Source organism: Sinocyclocheilus rhinocerous, unplaced genomic scaffold (genome assembly GCF_001515625.1).
Source record: "Sinocyclocheilus rhinocerous isolate Xijiao unplaced genomic scaffold, SAMN03320098_v1.1 scaffold1186, whole genome shotgun sequence".
NCBI classification, from domain to species: Eukaryota; Metazoa; Chordata; class Actinopteri; order Cypriniformes; family Cyprinidae; genus Sinocyclocheilus; species Sinocyclocheilus rhinocerous.
The window spans coordinates 373,048-393,007 of NW_015630341.1; the positions used below are offsets into that span (position 1 = coordinate 373,048).

The window sequence follows — 19,960 nt, forward strand, 5'->3', positions numbered from 1 at the left end:
AATAAATAAATTTATAAAAACTATATAGAAATATTTAAAAAATAAAAATTAATAAGACAAAAAACACAACTAAATCCCCAAAACTAAAACTAAAGTGAAAATATAAAAATAAAGACTAATAAATAGAATTTAATAAAAACTATATAGACATTTAAAAACAAAAATTAATAAAAATGACAAAAACACACAACAAAATTACTAAAACTTTAATTAAAATTCAAGTGAAAAAGGAAAATATAAAAATAAAAATTTATGAATATATAGACTATATAAACTATATAGACATATTTTTAAAAATCATAAAAATAACAAAAAACACTAAAAAAATACTAAATCTTTAACTGAAATGAAAGTGAAAACAGAAAATATAAAAATAAAGACTAATAAATAAATTTATAAAAACTATATAGAAATATTTAAAAAGAAAAAATTATAAAAATGACCAAAAAAAAAGCACTACAAAAATACAAAATCTTTAACTGAAATTAAAGAGAAAACAGAAAATATACAAATAAAACGAATAAATAAATGTATAAAAACTATATAGAAATATTTAAAATATAAAAATTTATAATGACAAAAAACACAAAAAAATCACTAAAACTAAAGTGAAAATATAAAAATAAAAACGAATAAATAGAATTTAATAAAAACGATATACATTTAAAAACTAAAATTAATAAAAATGATAAAAACACACAACAAAATGACTAAAACTTTAATTAAAATTCAAGTGAAAAAGGAAAATATAAAAATAAAAATTAATAAATATATAGACTATATAAACTATATAGACATATTTTAAAAAATCATAAAATTGACAAAAAAACACTACAAAATACTAAATCTTTAACTGAAATGAAAGTGAAAACAGAAAATATAAAAATAAAAACAAATAAATAAATTTATAAAAACTATATAGAAATATTTAAAAAATAAAAATTAATAAGACAAAAAACACAACTAAATCCCCAAAACTAAAACTAAAGTGAAAATATAAAAATAAAAACGAATAAATAGAATTTAATAAAAACGATATACATTTAAAAACAAAAATGTATAAAAATGATAAAAACACACAACAAAATAACTAAAACTTTAATAAATAATAAATAAATAATAAATATATAGACTATATAAACTATATAGACATATTTTTTTTTTTAATCATAAAAATGACAAAAAAACACTACAAAATACTAAATATTTAACTGAAATGAAAGTGAAAACAGAAAATATAAAAATAAAGACTAATAAATAAATGTATAAAAACTATATAGAAATATTTAAAAAATAAAAATTAATAAGACAAAAAACACAACTAAATCCCCAAAACTAAAACTAAAGTTAAAATATAAAAATAAAAACTAATAAATAGAATTAACTATTAGAAAACTATATACATTTAAAAACTAAAATGAATAAAAATGACAAAAACACACACTAAAACCTTAACTAAAATGTAACCATTAAAATTTGAGACTGAACAGACGTCATTTACACCCACTACTAGGCATTAGATCTGTATGTTATGTGTATTTCGGCTCAGCAGCGAGTGAGACGTTACCCTGACACGCCCGTCCGTCTCCAGAGAAGCCCGGCAGACACGAGCAGATATAAGACGAGTCTCCGGTGTAGCTGCATCTGGAGCGCTCGGGAGCGTCGCAGTCATGCGTTCCTCTCTGACAGTGATCCACGGGACGCTCCGTCTCTGCACGGGACACAGGCACAACAAGCTCAAACGCCGCTCAGAAGGGGTTTGGTCACATGGGAGCGTGTCTCCCAAACACAGGCTCTTACCGACGCAGGTCCGTCCATCGCCGGCGAACTGAAAACCCTCCACACACTCACAGCGGAAAGATCCGGGCTGGTTGCTGCAGATGCTGTACGGACCGCAGATCTGAGGGCTTTCTGAGCACTCATCAACATCTGACAAACAAAGATAGAAATTCATATATGTGACCCTGGAGCACAAAACCAGTCATAAGGGTCATGCAATTCGTACATCATCTGAAGCTGAATAAATAAGCTTTCCATTGATGTATGGTTTGTTAGGATAGGACAATATTTGGTCGAGATACAACTACCGGTATTTGAAAATCTGGAATCTGAGGGTGCAAACAGAAAAGAGCTCAAAATAGGTTTAAATTTTGACGTTTTTTTTAAACGTACAAACAACAGTTCTTATATACAATCTTCAATGTGATTTCCAAACAATATAGGTATTTTAAAGGCCAGTGCTGAAGCTGAAATCAACATAAAATAAAGGCAGTGCAAGGAATTAATACCATAACGTACAAATACTTCACTATTTAAAGCATATTATATTATTTTTCTATATTATTTTTCAAAAAAATTTTTATTTTTTTTTCTTCCATTCTAACATTTCTCTATTTCATTCTAAACTACTTAGTGTTGCTTTCGTACTGTTTCATATAATGTTTTTGTATATAAAACAGCTAAAAATAATATATTTACATATATAAAATTTTTACATTTGTTATATATTTACATACATATAATAAATAATGAAAAATATAAAATTAATATATATTAAAAATACATTAAAAACAATATAAACATACAGTATATATTATATTTTAATAATATATTTAAAAATAACATTCCTATATATTATATAATATATATTAGTTGAATGAGATTTTGAATGAGAATGAGATTTTTTTTTATTTTAGGGTGAAATATAACCTATATTTATACCTATTATATATTATAACCTATAACAAGTTCTGGACATTTTTTTTGTGATTTACAAATTAATAAAGTGAATCGACTTTAAACTCTATTTATTTTAGATCACTCAGGGTTTTTGAGATGAAGCACTTATTAGAAAGAGCAGCAATAATTCATTTCTGTGTATATGCTCTGAAATATGTAAGTGCAGTTAATAACAATAACGAGACCCAGATCTTCTCAAAAAGGGGGACAAATTGTGGACCAAATCATGCAGAAAGTCCTGGAGGCTAAACGTGTTTTATTTGCACTAAATCCCAAAGAGAGGAAACCTCCCATGAATTAAACACTGTATATACAGTCAGTGTTTGCACTGGATCATCGAGCCGTCTGTGAACCAGGAGGAGCTTTGACATCAAATTAAATTATAATATAGTGACCCTGGAGCACAAAAGCAGTCTTAAGTCGCTGGGGTATATTTGTAGCAATAGCCAACAATACATTGTATGGGTCAAAATTATAGATTTTTCTTTTATGCCAAAAATCATTAGGATATTAAGTAAAGATCATGTTCCATGAAGATATTTTGTAAATCTCCTACCGTAAATATATCAAAACTTAATTTTTGATTAGTAATATGCATTGCTAAGAACTTCATTTGAACAACTTTAAAGATGATTTTCTCAATATTTAGATTTTTTTGCACCCTCAGATTCCAGATTTTCAAATAGTTGTATCTCAGCCAAATATTGTCCTATCCTAACAAACCATACATCAATGGAAAGATTATTCATTCAGCTTTCAGATGATGCATAAATCTCAGTTTCACAAAAATGACCCTTATGACTGGTTTTGTGCTCCAGGGTCACATAATGATGTCTACAAGCAGAGAACAGCTAGATTTATCGGCGCTGAGATGAACGAGCTCTTCAGTAACTCAACGCAGACGTTTGAACACAAACACTGACCCAAAATATAAACCCGAGGATCGTTACCGTAACAAACCCGTCCGTCTCCGGTGAACCCAGCGGCACATTCGCAGGTGAAGTCTTTGCCTTGAGCGGCACGACAGACGGCATTAGTGTCGCAGCCGTGTCTCCCGGTGAAACAGGGATTCTGCTCCGGGATTCCACCTGAAAAACACCAATAAACAAAACCTGAAGCCATTCAAACCATAAAGCATTTAACCCCTTAAGTGCCACCCCCCCATTTTTGAACATAGACGTGAAAGTGCACCATCCAAACTTAAATTATTATAATTCATGCAAACTTTGGAATACAGACCTACGGTTGGACTCCTTTTTAAGAAGACAATCTGCAGATAACTATCATTTCAAAATATTAAAGTATCAACAAGTTATAGAAGTTTAAATTTACTGTAAAGAAAATGCATTGTACCAATTTTTATTTATTTATATAAAGTAAATATTTTACAAAAATATTTTTGAATCCAAAATTGACATAAAATTACAGCCTTGTGTCTAAATAAGTTATGTTCCAAATTTGAAGTTGATATTAAAAAAATGTATTTAAGGCGTTATACCACAAACAGCCACCGGGTGCCATCCAGATGCATTTTTCTGTCACAAAGGTCTAAATTTCTCGGTCAATATTACTTCTAACAAAAAATAACCACCAAATATGGAATCTTGAGACTCAGACCTTTCCAAATATATGTATTTTGTTCAAGATCATAAAAAAATTTGATTCTAAAAGACCGTAATACATTTTGTAATACGATACTTGACTCCAAGGGGAGGAGACTAAAAGATTTTAAAGTACCATTTCTATGGTAAAGTAATGTCCGACTTAAAAATGGCTTTCACAGGATGAATTCTGAGGTTTTAAGCTTTCAAATGATATATCATTTATGATTTCTAAAATATGTGATAGAGAAAAAAGACAACAACAAAAAAGAGCGCCATTGGGCCCACCTGTGGGCCGGTGGCACTTAAGGGGTTTTAAATATGAAACCACATCAAAAGCAGAGAGCCGAAGCATCCTCTTTCACTCTATTCTGAAACATAAAATACTCAACCTCTTTCATTTAACCATTAAAACGGACCAATAAAAGAAGCCACAAAAATACGAGCTCCTTTTTTAACCCTGTCCTTTCCATGCATCATTTACCCACAGCAGTGATACAAATCACTACTACAACAAATTACTATAACCTCAACAAAACCTCCTCAATATCACCACATAAGAAATTATTAATTATAACCTACAACTCCTATAATATATTCAACTTACAGTACACTGTAAAGCAATACATAACAAATCTCAACTACAAGTAGTAAAACATTTATACATACACTGCCGTTCAAAATTTGGGGTCAGTAAGAATTTTCATATTTTATAAAAACGTTTCTTCTGCTCATCAAAGCTGCATTTATTTGATTTAAAAATACAGTAAAAATTTTGAAATATTATTGCAATTTAAAAATACTGTTTTTTATGTGAATATCTGTTAAAATGTAATTTATTTCTGTGATGCGCAGCTGTATTTTCAGCATCATTACTCCAGTCTTCAGTGTCACATGATCTTCAGAAATCATTCTAATATGCTGATTATTATCAATGTTGGAATATTTAAACATTTTTCGGAAGCTGTGCTACTTTTTTCAAGATTCTTTGATGAATAAAAAGTAAAAAAAAGAACAGCATTTATTCAAAATAGAAATATTTTCTAACAATATACACTAACGTTCAAAAGTTTGGATTTCACTATTTTTACTGTATGTTTTGATCAAATAAATGCAGCACTGGTGAGCAGAAGAGACTTATTGTAAAACCATTAGGAAATCTTACCGACCCCAAACTTTGAAACAGTAGTGTATGAGTCATTACCCAACACATATGTGACAGAACCCAGTGTTTAGTCGCTCTGTCGTGTGTTTCATTTGCTGTAGTTCTAGGTTTTCTTACTGTGGATGGAGCCGATCTTGTTGCTCATGGCGAAGCGGATCAGCTGGTTGCTGGAGTCGTACATGACGAAGATCTGGTCGACGCTGAGTTGTTGGCTCGCCGGCACAGCGCTCAGGACCTCCTCGTGCGGGCAGCTCTGGAACTTGATGTTCTGCGTCCACAAGAAGCTATGTGTGCGAACGCTACCGTCGGGCATGCTAACGATATAGTCCCGCCGCGAGGAGGACGTAATCACTGAGAACATCACAGAGAAGAGCGAAGACTGAAATAGAGAGGATGCCATTAAACCGCACAAGCTCATGTGTTCATATGTTTCATCTTTAGATTAAAAGGGTTTTTTAGGAGAACATAGAAAGCTGCTTGGCCTCAATTTCTGTTGTTAGTAAGATAAATGCATGGTGCCGAAGGGGCTGTTAACACAGAACGCAATATTGCATTTTTTAAAATGAGAGATGCCAGGCAATGGAATGAGAAAAAAAAATGCATTTTTAAAAATTTGAAATGCATTTTTTAAAATTTAAATTTTAAATGTTTTTAGAATGCAGCATCATGAATGATGCAAAAGATGCGAGGGCAACGGTCAAAGACGTCCGACAAGTGCATGTTTACGTAGAAAAAAAATAAAACAGAAAAGCAGCGCAGTAGAATGGAAAAAAGAGAATTTTTTTAATTTGAGATGCATTTATGTTTAAAATGTGACTTTTAAGTGTGCCGTGTCATGCACGAGATGATGCACAAGATGCAACAGTCAAAGATCTTCATCAAGCGCATGTTTACATAGAAAAACAACAAAAAAAGAGTGAGTTATTAGCTTTACGTTAGACGTAGAACACCTGAATTACAACACTTAATTGGTGTATGTTAGTTTTGCATTAGCTTTACCACATTTTTGACTATTTATATGTATAGTGACAGTATAAAAAGCATGATTTCAGCACAAAATTAACTAAAAACAATGCATTGTACACAGGTTAATTATAGTGAACTAAAACTAAAACTTTAACCATAATAATAATAAAATCCATCATAAAATAAGTTTGAACTGAAATAAAATAAAATATATAAAATACAAACAAAACTGAAATAAAAATTAATAAAAACTATATAAACATTAAAAAAACAAAGCTAGCAAAAATGGCAAAAACAAACAAATAAATAAAATTAAATGGAAACAGAAAATATAAAAATAAAACAAATTCAAAATAATAAAAAAAACTATAATAGGATATTAATGATTTCTGATACCTACATAAACTTTTCCTAAACTAAAACTTTAACCATAATAATAATAATAAAATCCATCATAAAATAAGTTTAAACTGAAATAAAATAAAATATATAAAATGTAACAAAATTTCTAATTTTCATTTAGTTTAACTTGATGTACAAAAATAAATAAAACTAAAACTGAAATAAAAATTAATAAAAAACTACATAAACATAAAAAAAACAAAGCTAGCAAAAAAATTACAAAAACAAACAAAAAACAAAAACAAAGAAATAAATATAATTAAATGGAAACAGAAAATATAAAAAAAATAAAACAAATTCAAAATAATTTTAAAAACTATAATAGTATATTAATGATATTGTACAGGCTAATTTACAACTCTGATACCTACATAAACGTTTCCTTAAAAAATAAACAAATAAATAAAAAGCATAATTAAAATTGAGAGCACGTCTAATTAGGTGTAAATTACTAAAAAAATGAGTACATTTCTGGTTTCTTTTTTTAAATCCAGCCCTTCACAATTACTATAAAATAACTTAAATCTTGTGTTAATCTAATTTCAGTTCGTTCCAATATTCCTTAAAAATAACAGAAATGCATGCACTTTGACTGCAGAGTTGCAGATCCGCTCCAGCTATCTTAGAGAGAGTTTGTATCATAGAGACACTTTGAAACGAGGATATTTCTGACTAGTGTCATATATCTGAGAGGTTGACTCACGGTTGCTGGAGTGCTGGTAGATCTCGCTGTAGGGCTCGATCTGGACCGTGGCTCCTCGAGGCACCTCTGGGATCCTGCCGTCCAGTTCGGTGCTGATCAGCAGGTGATCGTGTTCATCGATGCCGCCGAACTCCTGCCTGACGCTCAGCCGCTCGTTCCCGGGCTGGAAGACGACCTCGACCTGCCGCGTGAAAACCCCTCCTGCCGAGACCAGAACCCAGGTAATCCATTTAGCTTATAAAAGCGCGGGAACATTGTTTTAAAATGTTTCTAAAACACCGACATGTCTAGTTTTATTGTCGTGATCATAACGTTGTTTAAAGGTTACTGAAACGTTTCTCACAACGTTCCACTAACTTTATTTTCACTCAAGATATAACGTTATTATATTGTTTATTTTTTATATTCTAAGAACGTTAAAATGTCCAGTTTTCTTGTTGTGTTTATAACATAATAATAATAATAATAATAATGATAAAAAAACAATACAATAAATATGATTAATTATTAAATTAATTAATGGTAATAATATTGTTAACAAAATAATAACAACAATAATTATTATTATTATAAATCAATGCTATACTAAATATTATTAATTATTAAAAATCATTAATGATTAATGTTAATAATATTGTTAATATTATTAATATAATAATAATAAATATTATTAATTCATATTAATAATAACAAAGAAGTAGCTAATAGCAAAAACTCAGATTTTGAGATTTTTTGACGATATTGTGTCATTGGTTGGAAATCCAATTAATGTTTCAGTTAATATTATTAACTTAATTTAAACAATAATAACAACAACAATAACTTAATGATATTATCAATATTAATTACAATAATAACACTAATCATAGTGTTAAAGGGGTCATAGGATGCCCATTTTCCACAAGTTGATATGATTCTTTAGGGTCTTAATGAAAAGTCTGTAACATAGTTTGGTTAAAATTTCTCAATGGTAGTGTAAAAAACACCTTTTTTACCCTGTCAAAAACAGCTCTTTTCAGAGATTTTTTCATTTTTATTTAGTTTAACTTGATGTACTAAAATAACTAACCGAAACAATAAAATAAAATGACACAAAATGAAACAATAAAAAAAATGAATAAAAACTATAGATATTTTTATTAATATTTTGAATTTGTTTTTATTTTTATGTTTTATGTTTTCATTTAATTTTTGTTAGTTTTTGTAATTTATGTGTTTTTATTTAATTAGTTTTTTAACGTGTCTATATAGTTTTATCAATTTTTATTCAAGTTTTAGTTATTTTTTTTTTTAATACATATATTTTATTAAATTTTATTTTATTCTGTTAACATATATTTCAAGTAACTAAATATTTTTTTTTAATGGTTTTAGTTTTAGTTAAGTTAAATTAAATTAAATAAAAATTAATTATTGCCTTGGCAACTAGTTGAAATAAAATAAGCTTTATAAATACTTTTTTAAATTTGATTTTAATTCAGTTAATGTTTATTGTATTTCAAGTAACAAAAACATTTTTATGCTCTTATTTTTAATTAAATAAAACCCTATTGCAAACTAAACAATACATATCCTGATCATGTATGTTTAGAGTTCAAACGATGTGACCCAGTGTTATTTTAATATCATTAAAATATACTATCATCATTTTTAATTAATATTTTGAATTTTTTTATATTTTCTGTTTTCATTTAAATTTTAGTTAAAGTTTTAGCATTTTTTGTATTTTTGTCAATTTTATTACCATTAGTTTTTTTTTTTATATGTCTATATAGTTTTAATATTTTTTTTTATTTCAAATTTTAACATTTCCAATACATATCCTGATAATGTATGTTTAGAGTTAAAACGATGTGACCCAGTGTTATTTTATTATCATTAAAATATACTATAATACTTTATTAATATTTTGAATTAGTTTTTATTTTTTCATTTTCAACAACGGGATCACTCACTGCTCAGATATGATATTCAGGGATTTATTGTTGTTTAGTAGGAACGGATGAAGTTCATAGTATTGCATGGGATCAGGTTTATTATCATTAGCTAAAGCTAAAACTTTAGTTCATTACCTGAAATAAAATAAATGTTAACTGAAATAAAATAAAATATTAAAAATATATAAAAAATTATTTTATTTCAGTTTGTCGTCAAAGCAACATTTTTTCATTTTTATTTAGTTTAACTTGATGTACTAAAATAACTAACTGAAACAATAAAATAAAATGACACAAAATGAAACAATAAAAAAAATGAATAAAAACTATAGACATTTTTATTAATATTTTGAATTTGTTTTTATTTTTATATTTTCTGTTTTCATTTTAATTTTAGTTCAAGTTTTAGCATTTTTTGTATTTGTCAATTTTATTACCATTAGGTTTTTTTTTTATATGTCTATATAGTTTTAATATTTTTTTTTATTTCAAATTTTAACATTTCCAATACATATCCTGATAATGTATGTTTAGAGTTAAAACGATGTGACCCAGTGTTATTTTATTATCATTAAAATATACTATAATACTTTATTAATATTTTGAATTAGTTTTTATTTTTTCATTTTCATTTTAGTTCAAGTTTTACTAATTATATTTTGAATTAGTTTTTATTTTTTCATTTTCACTTAAATTTTTGTTCAAGTTTTAGCAATTATATTTTGAATTAGTTTTTATTTTTTCATTTTCATTTTAATTTTAGTTCAAATTTGACAGATTTTGCTGTTTGTTCACTTTTTGTTTAAAAAAAAAAAATTTTTTTATTATTTTTTATTTCAGTTTTAGTTTTAGATACTTTAGTGATAAACAAAAATTATAAATGTTGCCTTGGCAAAGAACTGAAATAAAATAAGTTTTTTAAAATATATTTACAATTTATTTTATTTTATTTCAGTTGACTTTAAGTGAAGAGATTTTTTTATTTTAATTGTTATTTAACCCTGGTTAACGTTGCGACTCACCCTCGGCGACGCAATCCTTGCCGTTGCCGTAGTAACCGGGTTTGCAGTGACAGCAGAATCCGTCAGCGTAATCTCTGCAGTCCGCGAACACAGAGCACTTGTGCTTGTTGCTGGAGCACATCTCGTAATTATAAGAGAACACTGCCAGAAAATATAAAGAAACATTTGATATGGACACACAGTTCAGACTTGTTAGGCTGAATATAATCAGTGTTTTTCTCTCACCGTCGACGTTCAGCTCGTCTTCATCGATGATCAGCACCTGCGGGTTCTGCGGCCGCTGCTGAGGCTGAACATAACGATGCTGAAGCTCGTCAGGGGTCGACGACTCTCCGAACGGCTCTGGACTAGTGGTGAGCGTTTCATACGGTGCTTCGGAGGTCTGAAGCTCTTCACGGTGTCGAATCCACGGGACTGACGGCTCAGGGACCGGAGAGTCCACCATAGTCTCCTCAGACGTGACCTCCGTGACCTCTCCGGGCGTGATGGAGGTGAATAACGGAGACGTGCCGATCTCGTAGACCCACACGCCAGGCCGGCCCGAGTTTGTCTCCCTGAGAAGATTGGATAGGAGTTGCAACACATTCATATTTAATAATAAGAACCGTGGGAAAAATGAGCACAGGTGTGTTCTGATGGGAGAATAAATAAAATGCTATTAAATAAATTAAACACTAAAATATAGTAAAATGCTATTTATAAAACGGAGAGTTCCGGTGCTTGATTCTGATTGGCTGAAGCATTGTTCGAAGCTGTTGTAAATGACTCTACAAAGTAACACACACCTTTGTTTACGTTTGTCTGTTGCTCGGCAACCACTTTGTAGCAACCACAACTGTTTCTGAGGAGCTACATTGTTTGGTGGAAGAATACTGTTTTTATTAATATCATTACACTTTATTTGCTCTGCTTTATTTTGTGAAACCTTACTACGTATATGGAATAACCGTTTTATAAAAGCAATAAGCCCCGTGAAGCCGTGGTTTACAGTGAATTAATAATAGCTAAGGGGGTTTACTCCGCTTCACGTCGTACCTAACAACGCCACTTAGCTGTTATAAATTCACTGTAAACCACGGCTTCACGGGGCTTATTGCTTTTATAAAACGGTTATTCCATATAACACACACACACACACACACACACACACACACACACATTTATATATAGTGTGTGTGTTATTAATGTTTGTTTTAAAAATCATCTTATCATGTCAGTATGATCAGTTTTAACAGACTTATCAGTTTTTAAAAAGGGAGATGTTTTATTGTCCGATTAAACACTACAGTAATTCAGCACAAATTCATTCACTTAATATTTAATATAGAGATTTACTGTTGTTTAGTAAAAAACGGGGACATTTTATTGTCGGATTTATTTTATTTTCCGAATAAACTCTATAGTAATTTGGCACAAACTCATCATAGGTAGGTGTTTTATTTTAACATATTAATCACTTTCATATTTGTGACCCTGGAGCACAAAAGCAGTCTTAAGTCGCTGGGGTATATTTGTAGCAATAGCCAACAATACATTGTATGGGTCAAAATTATCGATTTTTCTTTTATGCCAAAAATCATTAGGATATTAAGTAAAGATCATGTTCCATGAAGATATTTTGTAAATTTCCTACCGTAAATATATCAAAACTTAATTTTTGATTAGTAATATTCATTACTACGAACTTCATTTGGACAACTTTAAAGGCAATTTTCTCAATCACGGGGCTTTTTGCTCTATTTTATTAATAGCATTTTAATCATATAATCATTAATCACCATAATCATTTAAAAAAAATGTATATGTGTTTGTATCAGGGTTATTAAAGTTAACTAAAACTATAAAACACATTTTGGTTACCTGAAATAAAAACAAATGTTAACTGAAAAAAAAAAAGTTATTTTATTCCAGCTAGTTGCCAAAGCAAGTTAATTTAGTTTAACTTGATGTACTTAAATAACTAAAACTATAATAAAAATTAATTAAAAAAATATTAAATATTTAAATATATTGTTATTATTTATTTATTCAGCTCTCAGATGATGCATACATCTCAATTTCCAAAAATTGACCCTTATGACTGGTTTTGTGCTCCAGGGTCACATATATCTATTTTTTTTATTTTACTTTTCGAACAAAACCACTGCTTTTATGATTAACTGGCTCTCATGAAAATCGAGGGAGCCCAGATTAATAATGCACCAACAACTACGTTTAGAAGTAGGCACTTACTGTGCGAGAGCGTTTATTGACTCCTCGCTGTCTTCAGAGATGCGATAGTAAGATCCCTGAGTGGTCGCCCACCCGAACCATCCCGGGACCTTCCCTTCATTGAAGCCGACCTCAACCAGCTGATCTTCATCATCAATGAGAGTGGAGCCGAACTGCATGCTCTCCTCTGGATACAGCAGGATGCCGTAAGACGCAGACTCCATGTTTGCTACAACCAGCTGGAAAGTATTTCTCTGCAACAGATTTATAACAAGCTTGCATTTCAGGAAGGAAAAGCAATGTTAATTATCTGTCATGTTTAAGAGCTGGATAATGACACTATTGTCTTTTTAGTGCTGCTTTACAGATTAGAACTGAATCTGCATAGCTGAAGAAATTTGCAACATTAAAACTATGTTCCTGATTATCACGGTGAAGCTGCTTTGAAACAATCTGTACTGTATAAAGTGCTATAGAAGTAACTGTGCCTTATAATAATGCATATTCTTGCATATTGCAAGATTTTTTTTTTGTGCATATTCTTGCATACTGCAATAAAAAACTTGCATATTCTTCTATACTGCAGAAAACCTTGCCTACTCTTGCATATTTCAAGACAATAAGTTTGCATATTCATGCATTTTGCAATAAAAACCTGCATAATTTGTATATTCTTGCATACTGCAAAACAATAACTCTGCATATTCTTCCATACTGCAGGAAAAAAAAAACTTTGCATATCCTTGCATGTTTCAAGACAATAACTCTGCATATTCATGCATATTGCAATACAAAAACTGCATATTCTTGCATATTTCAAGACAATAATTGCATATTATTGCATTTTGCAAGACAATAACTTTACATTTTCTTGTAAACTGCAATAAAAATAGCATATTCTTGCATATTGCAGAAAACTTTGCCTATTCTTGCATATTTCAAGACAATAACTTTAAATTTCTTGTATATTGAAATAAAAAAACAGCATATTCTTCCATACTGCAGGAAAAAAACGTTGCATATTCATGCATTTTGCAATAAAAACCAACATATTTGCTTATCTCAAGACAATAACTTTGCATATTCATGCATATTGCAATAAAAACCAGCATACTTTGTATATTCTTGCATATTGCAAAACAATAGCTCTGCATATTCTTGCAGACTGCAATAAAAACTTAAATAAAGGTGACTTGACTTGTAGACGCTTTTGTGCCGGCTTAATAACTTAATAACATTAATAACATTCAGAGTTGAGGGACGTACCGCATATTCACCTCCTGTTCCTCGTTCACCTTGAGGCGCCACATTCTCCCAGGTGACGATGATGGCGTGAGTGGGTTCGATCTCGTCGTCAGAAGGAAACGCTTGGCCGATGTGCTCTGCGGCTCTCTGGAGCACATCAGGGCTTTTATCCTGGCGGAAATAGACATAACCGGCCCCATCGGTGGTGTCCAGATCTCCCAGGAAGGCTGCAATCATACCAAAACTGGCCGGCATCTTCCCCAGGTACTCGGACTCATCAGTCGGGTCAGTCAGCGAGATGAAGCCATTGGTGTTGACCTGCAGAGGGTGTCACATGAAACACAAATAAGTACAGATCTAAACCAGTATGGATCCGTTATGCGCTTCGTATGACAGTGGCTATGAGAGAAACTGATATGTACAGGTAAAATAAATGAGTTTTGAATTAAATGACACCCTGAGTGCTAATGTATTACACTTATGTGCATAACTTGAAGGAATAACAATTCATATAATGTGGCTTGTTGAGGAGAGGTAGAAAAGGTGAAAAATTCTACAGACATGCATATGTAGAGAGCTTCTAGAGAACTTCTTTTCTTGTGTATTGCACAAAAATTTCATATATTTTTGAATATTGCAATAAAAAACATTACATATTATTGCATAATGCAAGAAAAAAACATTGCATTCTTGCATTTTGCAATAAAAAAATGTTGCAAATTTTTGCATACTGCAAATTACAAAGTTGCCTATTCTTGCATATTGCAATAAAAATGTTGCATATTCTTGTGCATATTCTTGCATATTGCAAGACAAAAACACTGCATATTCTTGCATATTGCAATAAAAATGTTGCATATTCTTGTGCATATTCTTGCATATTGCAAGACAAAAACACTGCATATTCTTGCATATTGCAATAAAAAAGTAGCATATTCTTACATATTGCAATAAAAATGTTGCATATTCTTGCATATTGCAATAAAAATGTTGCATATTCTTTTGCATATTGCAATAAAAAAAAAAAATATATATATGCAAAAAAATGCATATTCTTGCATATTGCAATAAAAATGTTGCATATTCTTTTGCATATTGCAATAAAAAAAAAAAATATATATATGCAAAAAAATGCATATTCTTGCATATTGCAATAAAAATGTTGCATATTCTTTTGCATATTGCAATAAAAAAAAAAAATATATATATGCAAAAAAATGCATATTCTTGCATATTGCAATAAAAAAGTTGCATATTCTTTCATATTGCAATAAAGCCGTGGCATATTCCTGCATATCGCAATAAAAAGTTGCATATTCTTGCATATTGCAATAAAAAAATGTTCAATATCCTTGCATATTGCAATTAAAAAATTAGCATATTCTTGCATATTGCAATAAAACTGCACAAAAGCAGTTTCCAGCAGAAATCAATGAAGGGATCAATAAAGCATAAAAACAGCCCTGCTTTTAAATCACTGTAAAAACTGATGTGTTCTTCTTAAAAATGTTTTTAATAGCAGGCATAAATTTTGCTTTGTTTAGTAATAATTAATTCGAGTGAGAATCACTCATTAAATCTTAAATTGCATGAAATCCAAGTAAAAATCACTGTCTGTTCTGAAAAACTGCACGCAATAAAAATGTTGCATATTCTTTTGCATATTGCAATAAAAAAAATAATAATATGCAAAAAAAATGCATATTCTTGCATATTGCAATAAAAATGTTGCATATTCTTTTGCATATTGCAATAAAAAAATTATAATATGCAAAAAAATGCATATTCTTGCATATTGCAATAAAAATGTTGCATATTCTTTTGCATATTGCAATAAAAAAATTATAATATGCAAAAAAATGCATATTCTTGCATATTGCAATAAAAATGTTGCATATTCTTTTGCATATTGCAATAAAAAAATTATAATATGCAAAAAAATGCATATTCTTGCATATTGCAATAAAAAAGTTGCATATTCTTTCATATTGCAATAAAGCCGTGGCATATTCCTGCATATCGCAATAAAAAGTTGCATATTCTTGCATATTGCAATAAAAAAATGTTCAATATCCTTGCATATTGCAATTAAAAAATTAGCATATTCTTGCATATTGCAATAAAACTGCACAAAAGCAGTTTCCAGCAGAAATCAATGAAGGGATCAATAAAGCATAAAAACAGCCCTGCTTTTAAATCACTGTAAAAACTGATGTGTTCTTCTTAAAAATGTTTTTAATAGCAGGCATAAATTTTGCTTTGTTTAGTAATAATTAATTCGAGTGAGAATCACTCATTAAATCTTAAATTGCATGAAATCCAAGTAAAAATCACTGTCTGTTCTGAAAAACTGCACATTATTAGATGTTTTTCTGCAGGAACAGACACAACATCATCAGACCTGACGCCTAAAACAAACAGCGATGATTTTCTGTGATCTTTCTTTCCTAACCGTGATGGTGCTTGTTACAGTCGAATGCCTTCACACTTCAAAAGGTTTTGTGACATTTAAACTCAGTGTGTTTGTGTGCTTTTCTTTAACGAGTTTCTGGCAACTTTAAAGTAAAACCGCAGGGGAGCCGCAAAGCATGTGAGAAGAAGGTCTCCTCTAATTCCTTACTGCTTGGGTTAAAATCTAAACATTAGTTCTGTTAGAAAATCCAGACTGGCTTCTCAGGATCTTGAACCTCAAATAACGGAGGACGTTCTTCACACCAAAGTGACAAAATCAAACCCCCACAATCTGTGTTTGACGTCTGCTGGTTGTTGAACCGCTAACCTGACATGCATGAGTCTGGAAATACAGCAATTAAAACACAAGATTAGTCTTTTGAAACCATTTCAATCCAATGCATTTCCTGTAGCAACAACAGGCCTTAATGTTCTAAGTAATGTTCTTCAAAACCATTCAAGCGCCAAAAGTTCAAAGAAAAACCCTGAAACCCCGATAACTGTGCTTTTGTCCTAAAGAGATGCATGCATGAGTGATAGAAGCAGTTGGATGGATCTGTAAGAGCAGCAAACAGCAGGTATTGACTCAAGCTTGATGGAGACGCGTAGAATCTCTGACACCTGAAACAAACGTTTAAAGGATTAACACACTTTTCTTGGGTCATTTGCAGTTTCGGCAAGTGATCTGATGGAAGAAGTCTCTGTTTCTAGGGGTCAAAATAATTCACACAAGTCTCAAATTACACAACAGATTCTCCTCAAACTTCTGCTATTATTTAGTGGCATTTGCACAAGTCAAGCATCACTATTACTAAAGTTCATAGTTTGAAAAAACTTCTAAGCCAGTGGTTCTCATCCAGGGGGCCAAACTTCCCTATGATTTGAAATAAGACAAAACAAGCATTAAAATAAGCTAAAAATCAAGATATTTCTGTTTTTTAAACACCCCCTCAACAACTGTTTTTCTCTTTGAAGAACCATCATAGAAAATCTGGATATATGATGAAAAGTCATTTTTAAAACGTGATTTCTAGACCTGAAAAAGTCATTGAAATTAATAAAATCTTAAAACAGCATCCATTTTTATAATGAATATACATTTAACTCGTCATCTTGTGCACTGTAAAAATTTATTTTTCTAAGTTGTAAATAAAACAAAAATGACTGAAGTACATTTTACATGAAAACACAATTTCAGTGTTTCTACTTCAAAATTAAGTAAGTTTAATTCAATGTGTCATATGCAATTTCTTCAAATTTTATTCAGTGTAGAAACTGAGAGCTAAATATTTTTAAAGACCATTATCCTTTATCCTTATCCAGTAAATCGCAAATGACTGGACAAATCATGCAAATTGGAAAATATTCTGCAATCCTTGAAGAACATTCAGCTCTTAAAACGGCTGAAATTATTTAATCAATGAATTACTGAAATCTAATTATTTAACTGACGGCTCTAGCTGAGCAGTTAATATTGCAATAATAAACTTTACATATTCTTGTATATCGCAATGAAAACGTTGCATCTTCTTGCATATTGCAATAATACATTTGACATATTCTTGCATATTAAAATAAAAAAAAACTAGCATCTTCTTGCTCTGCAATAAAAAACTTTGGATTGTCTTGCATATTGCAGGACAAAAACATTGCATATTCTTTACATATTGCAAATTTGATTAAGTGTAGAAATTGTGAGTAAAAAAAATAATAAAGATCCTTATCCTTTATCCTTATCCAGTAAATCACAAAGGACTTGAAGTAATGCAGATGGAAAAGGCCGGGATCCTTGAAAAACATGAATTCCAAAAACTTTGCATATTCTTCCATACTGCACTAATAAACTACATATTCTTGTATACTGCAATAAAAAAACTCTGCATCTTCTTGCATATTGCAATAAAAAACTTTGGATATTCTTGCTTGCTGCAGGACAAAAACATTGCAAAAAAGTCATGCAAATTAAAAAGACCAGGATGCTTGAAGAACATTCAGCTCTTAAAATTTCTGGAATCGAGAAATTTAATGAATTAAAAGAAACTAGAAGTGTTGGCTTTTCAATATTGATGTGAATAATGGAGGGTTATAGAGTCATAAAGGTTGAGGTCCACTTCTAAACTCACATACAGAAATTAACAATGATAACTCTTGGCTTTATGGAAGATTGAGCACAGAATCAGAGTCATGCCGTAGATCCGAGCGCTGACCCACTAATCCAGCCCTTCAAGCTGCTCCTCCACATGCATCGCCTCAAGGGAGGCCAGGAGAAATCAAAGCCACCTGGAGGAGACGCGACACAACCTCGACCCAGACGGCAGGGGTACGGGAAACAAACGAGGAGGTAAAGAAGAAACAGATCGAGTCTGATGCATCGCTCAAATTCCTGTGAGAAAATCCCCAAAACAAGACGAAACGGAAATTAAACCCTATAGAGTGGTAAAGCTCTGCATGCTACCAACACAGCTCCCTAAGACTTCTCAACTGAAAAAGTCAAGTCAAATTTATTTTTATAGCACAATATGCATCGTTTCAAAGCAGAAAAATTATTTAGTTTCTAGCCCTATAGGGTTCAAAAGTTATTAGCATAAACGTGAGTGCAACTTTGGACAGTTGGTGGCGCTAGAGAGATTGAGGTAGAGACTGCAAATTTGGTGTGGTTAATATTCAGACTGTCCTCTATCTGCGTACCAAATTTCATAACTTTTTACCATACGGTTCTATGGGAAGTCATAGACTCTAGAGCAGAAAAAGAAGACTAACGGATACAATAGGTGCTTACCCCCTTTGGTGATTGGCCCCTAAAAACACTGAAGCCAATATTTGGTGATATGGCACTAGAGAGATTGAGGTAGAGACTCCAAATTTGGTGTGGTTAATATTCAGACTGTCCTCTATCTGCGTACCAAATTTCATAACTTTTTACCATTCGGTTCTATGGGAAGTCATAGACTCTAGAGCAGAAAAAGAAGACTAACGGATACAATAGGTGCTTACCCCCTTTGGTGATTGGCCCCTAAAAACACTGAATCCAATATTTGGTGATAATATAGCAGTGGTCACCAACGTGGTGCCCGTGGGCACCTGGTAGCCCGCATGGAGTCTCTTGAGTCGCTATTCTATAAATAGCCTAAATTGGCGTCGGGCGATAAATGATATCATATCGAGATTACAATAAATTTTATGTTAATAATGATGATAAGCTCTGGAAATTTTTAGTCAATAGGGATTAATCTAACATCCTATCACACAACAGAAATAAATGTTACAGCAACCAGTCAGTAGTGATGTTAGGTTCTTGAACGAATCTCAGAAAGTAACTGGTTGAGCCGGTTCACAAATCGAACTGAATCGAACTTTAGTTCTGGGTTGATGACGCAGGACGCACAGCCCGAAGTAGCACGTCCAACTCAAAAAGAACCGATTGAGCCGGTTCAGCCAACTGTCGAAGTTTGCCGAGGATTACCGAGGACTCAACAAGAACCGAATGAGCCGTGGCGAAGTTTGCCGAGGATTACCGA

The 19,960-nt window shown here is 31.1% G+C and overlaps 1 protein-coding gene across 1 annotated transcript in view; it reads right to left on the bottom strand.

Moving 5' to 3' along the window:
* LOC107740077 (nidogen-1-like) overlaps window positions 1–19,960 on the bottom strand; it is a 51,047-nt gene that overhangs the window by 26,235 nt on the left and 4,852 nt on the right. Inside the window, exons 2-10 of the mRNA XM_016552356.1 lie at window positions 14,013–14,309; window positions 12,768–13,000; window positions 10,761–11,089; window positions 10,536–10,676; window positions 7,577–7,777; window positions 5,623–5,856; window positions 3,690–3,827; window positions 1,801–1,929; window positions 1,568–1,711 (exon numbers count right to left, since the gene is read on the bottom strand). Coding sequence (XP_016407842.1) covers window positions 1,568–1,711; window positions 1,801–1,929; window positions 3,690–3,827; window positions 5,623–5,856; window positions 7,577–7,777; window positions 10,536–10,676; window positions 10,761–11,089; window positions 12,768–13,000; window positions 14,013–14,309 — 1,846 coding nt within the window. The remainder of the gene's footprint in view (window positions 1–1,567; window positions 1,712–1,800; window positions 1,930–3,689; window positions 3,828–5,622; window positions 5,857–7,576; window positions 7,778–10,535; window positions 10,677–10,760; window positions 11,090–12,767; window positions 13,001–14,012; window positions 14,310–19,960) is intronic.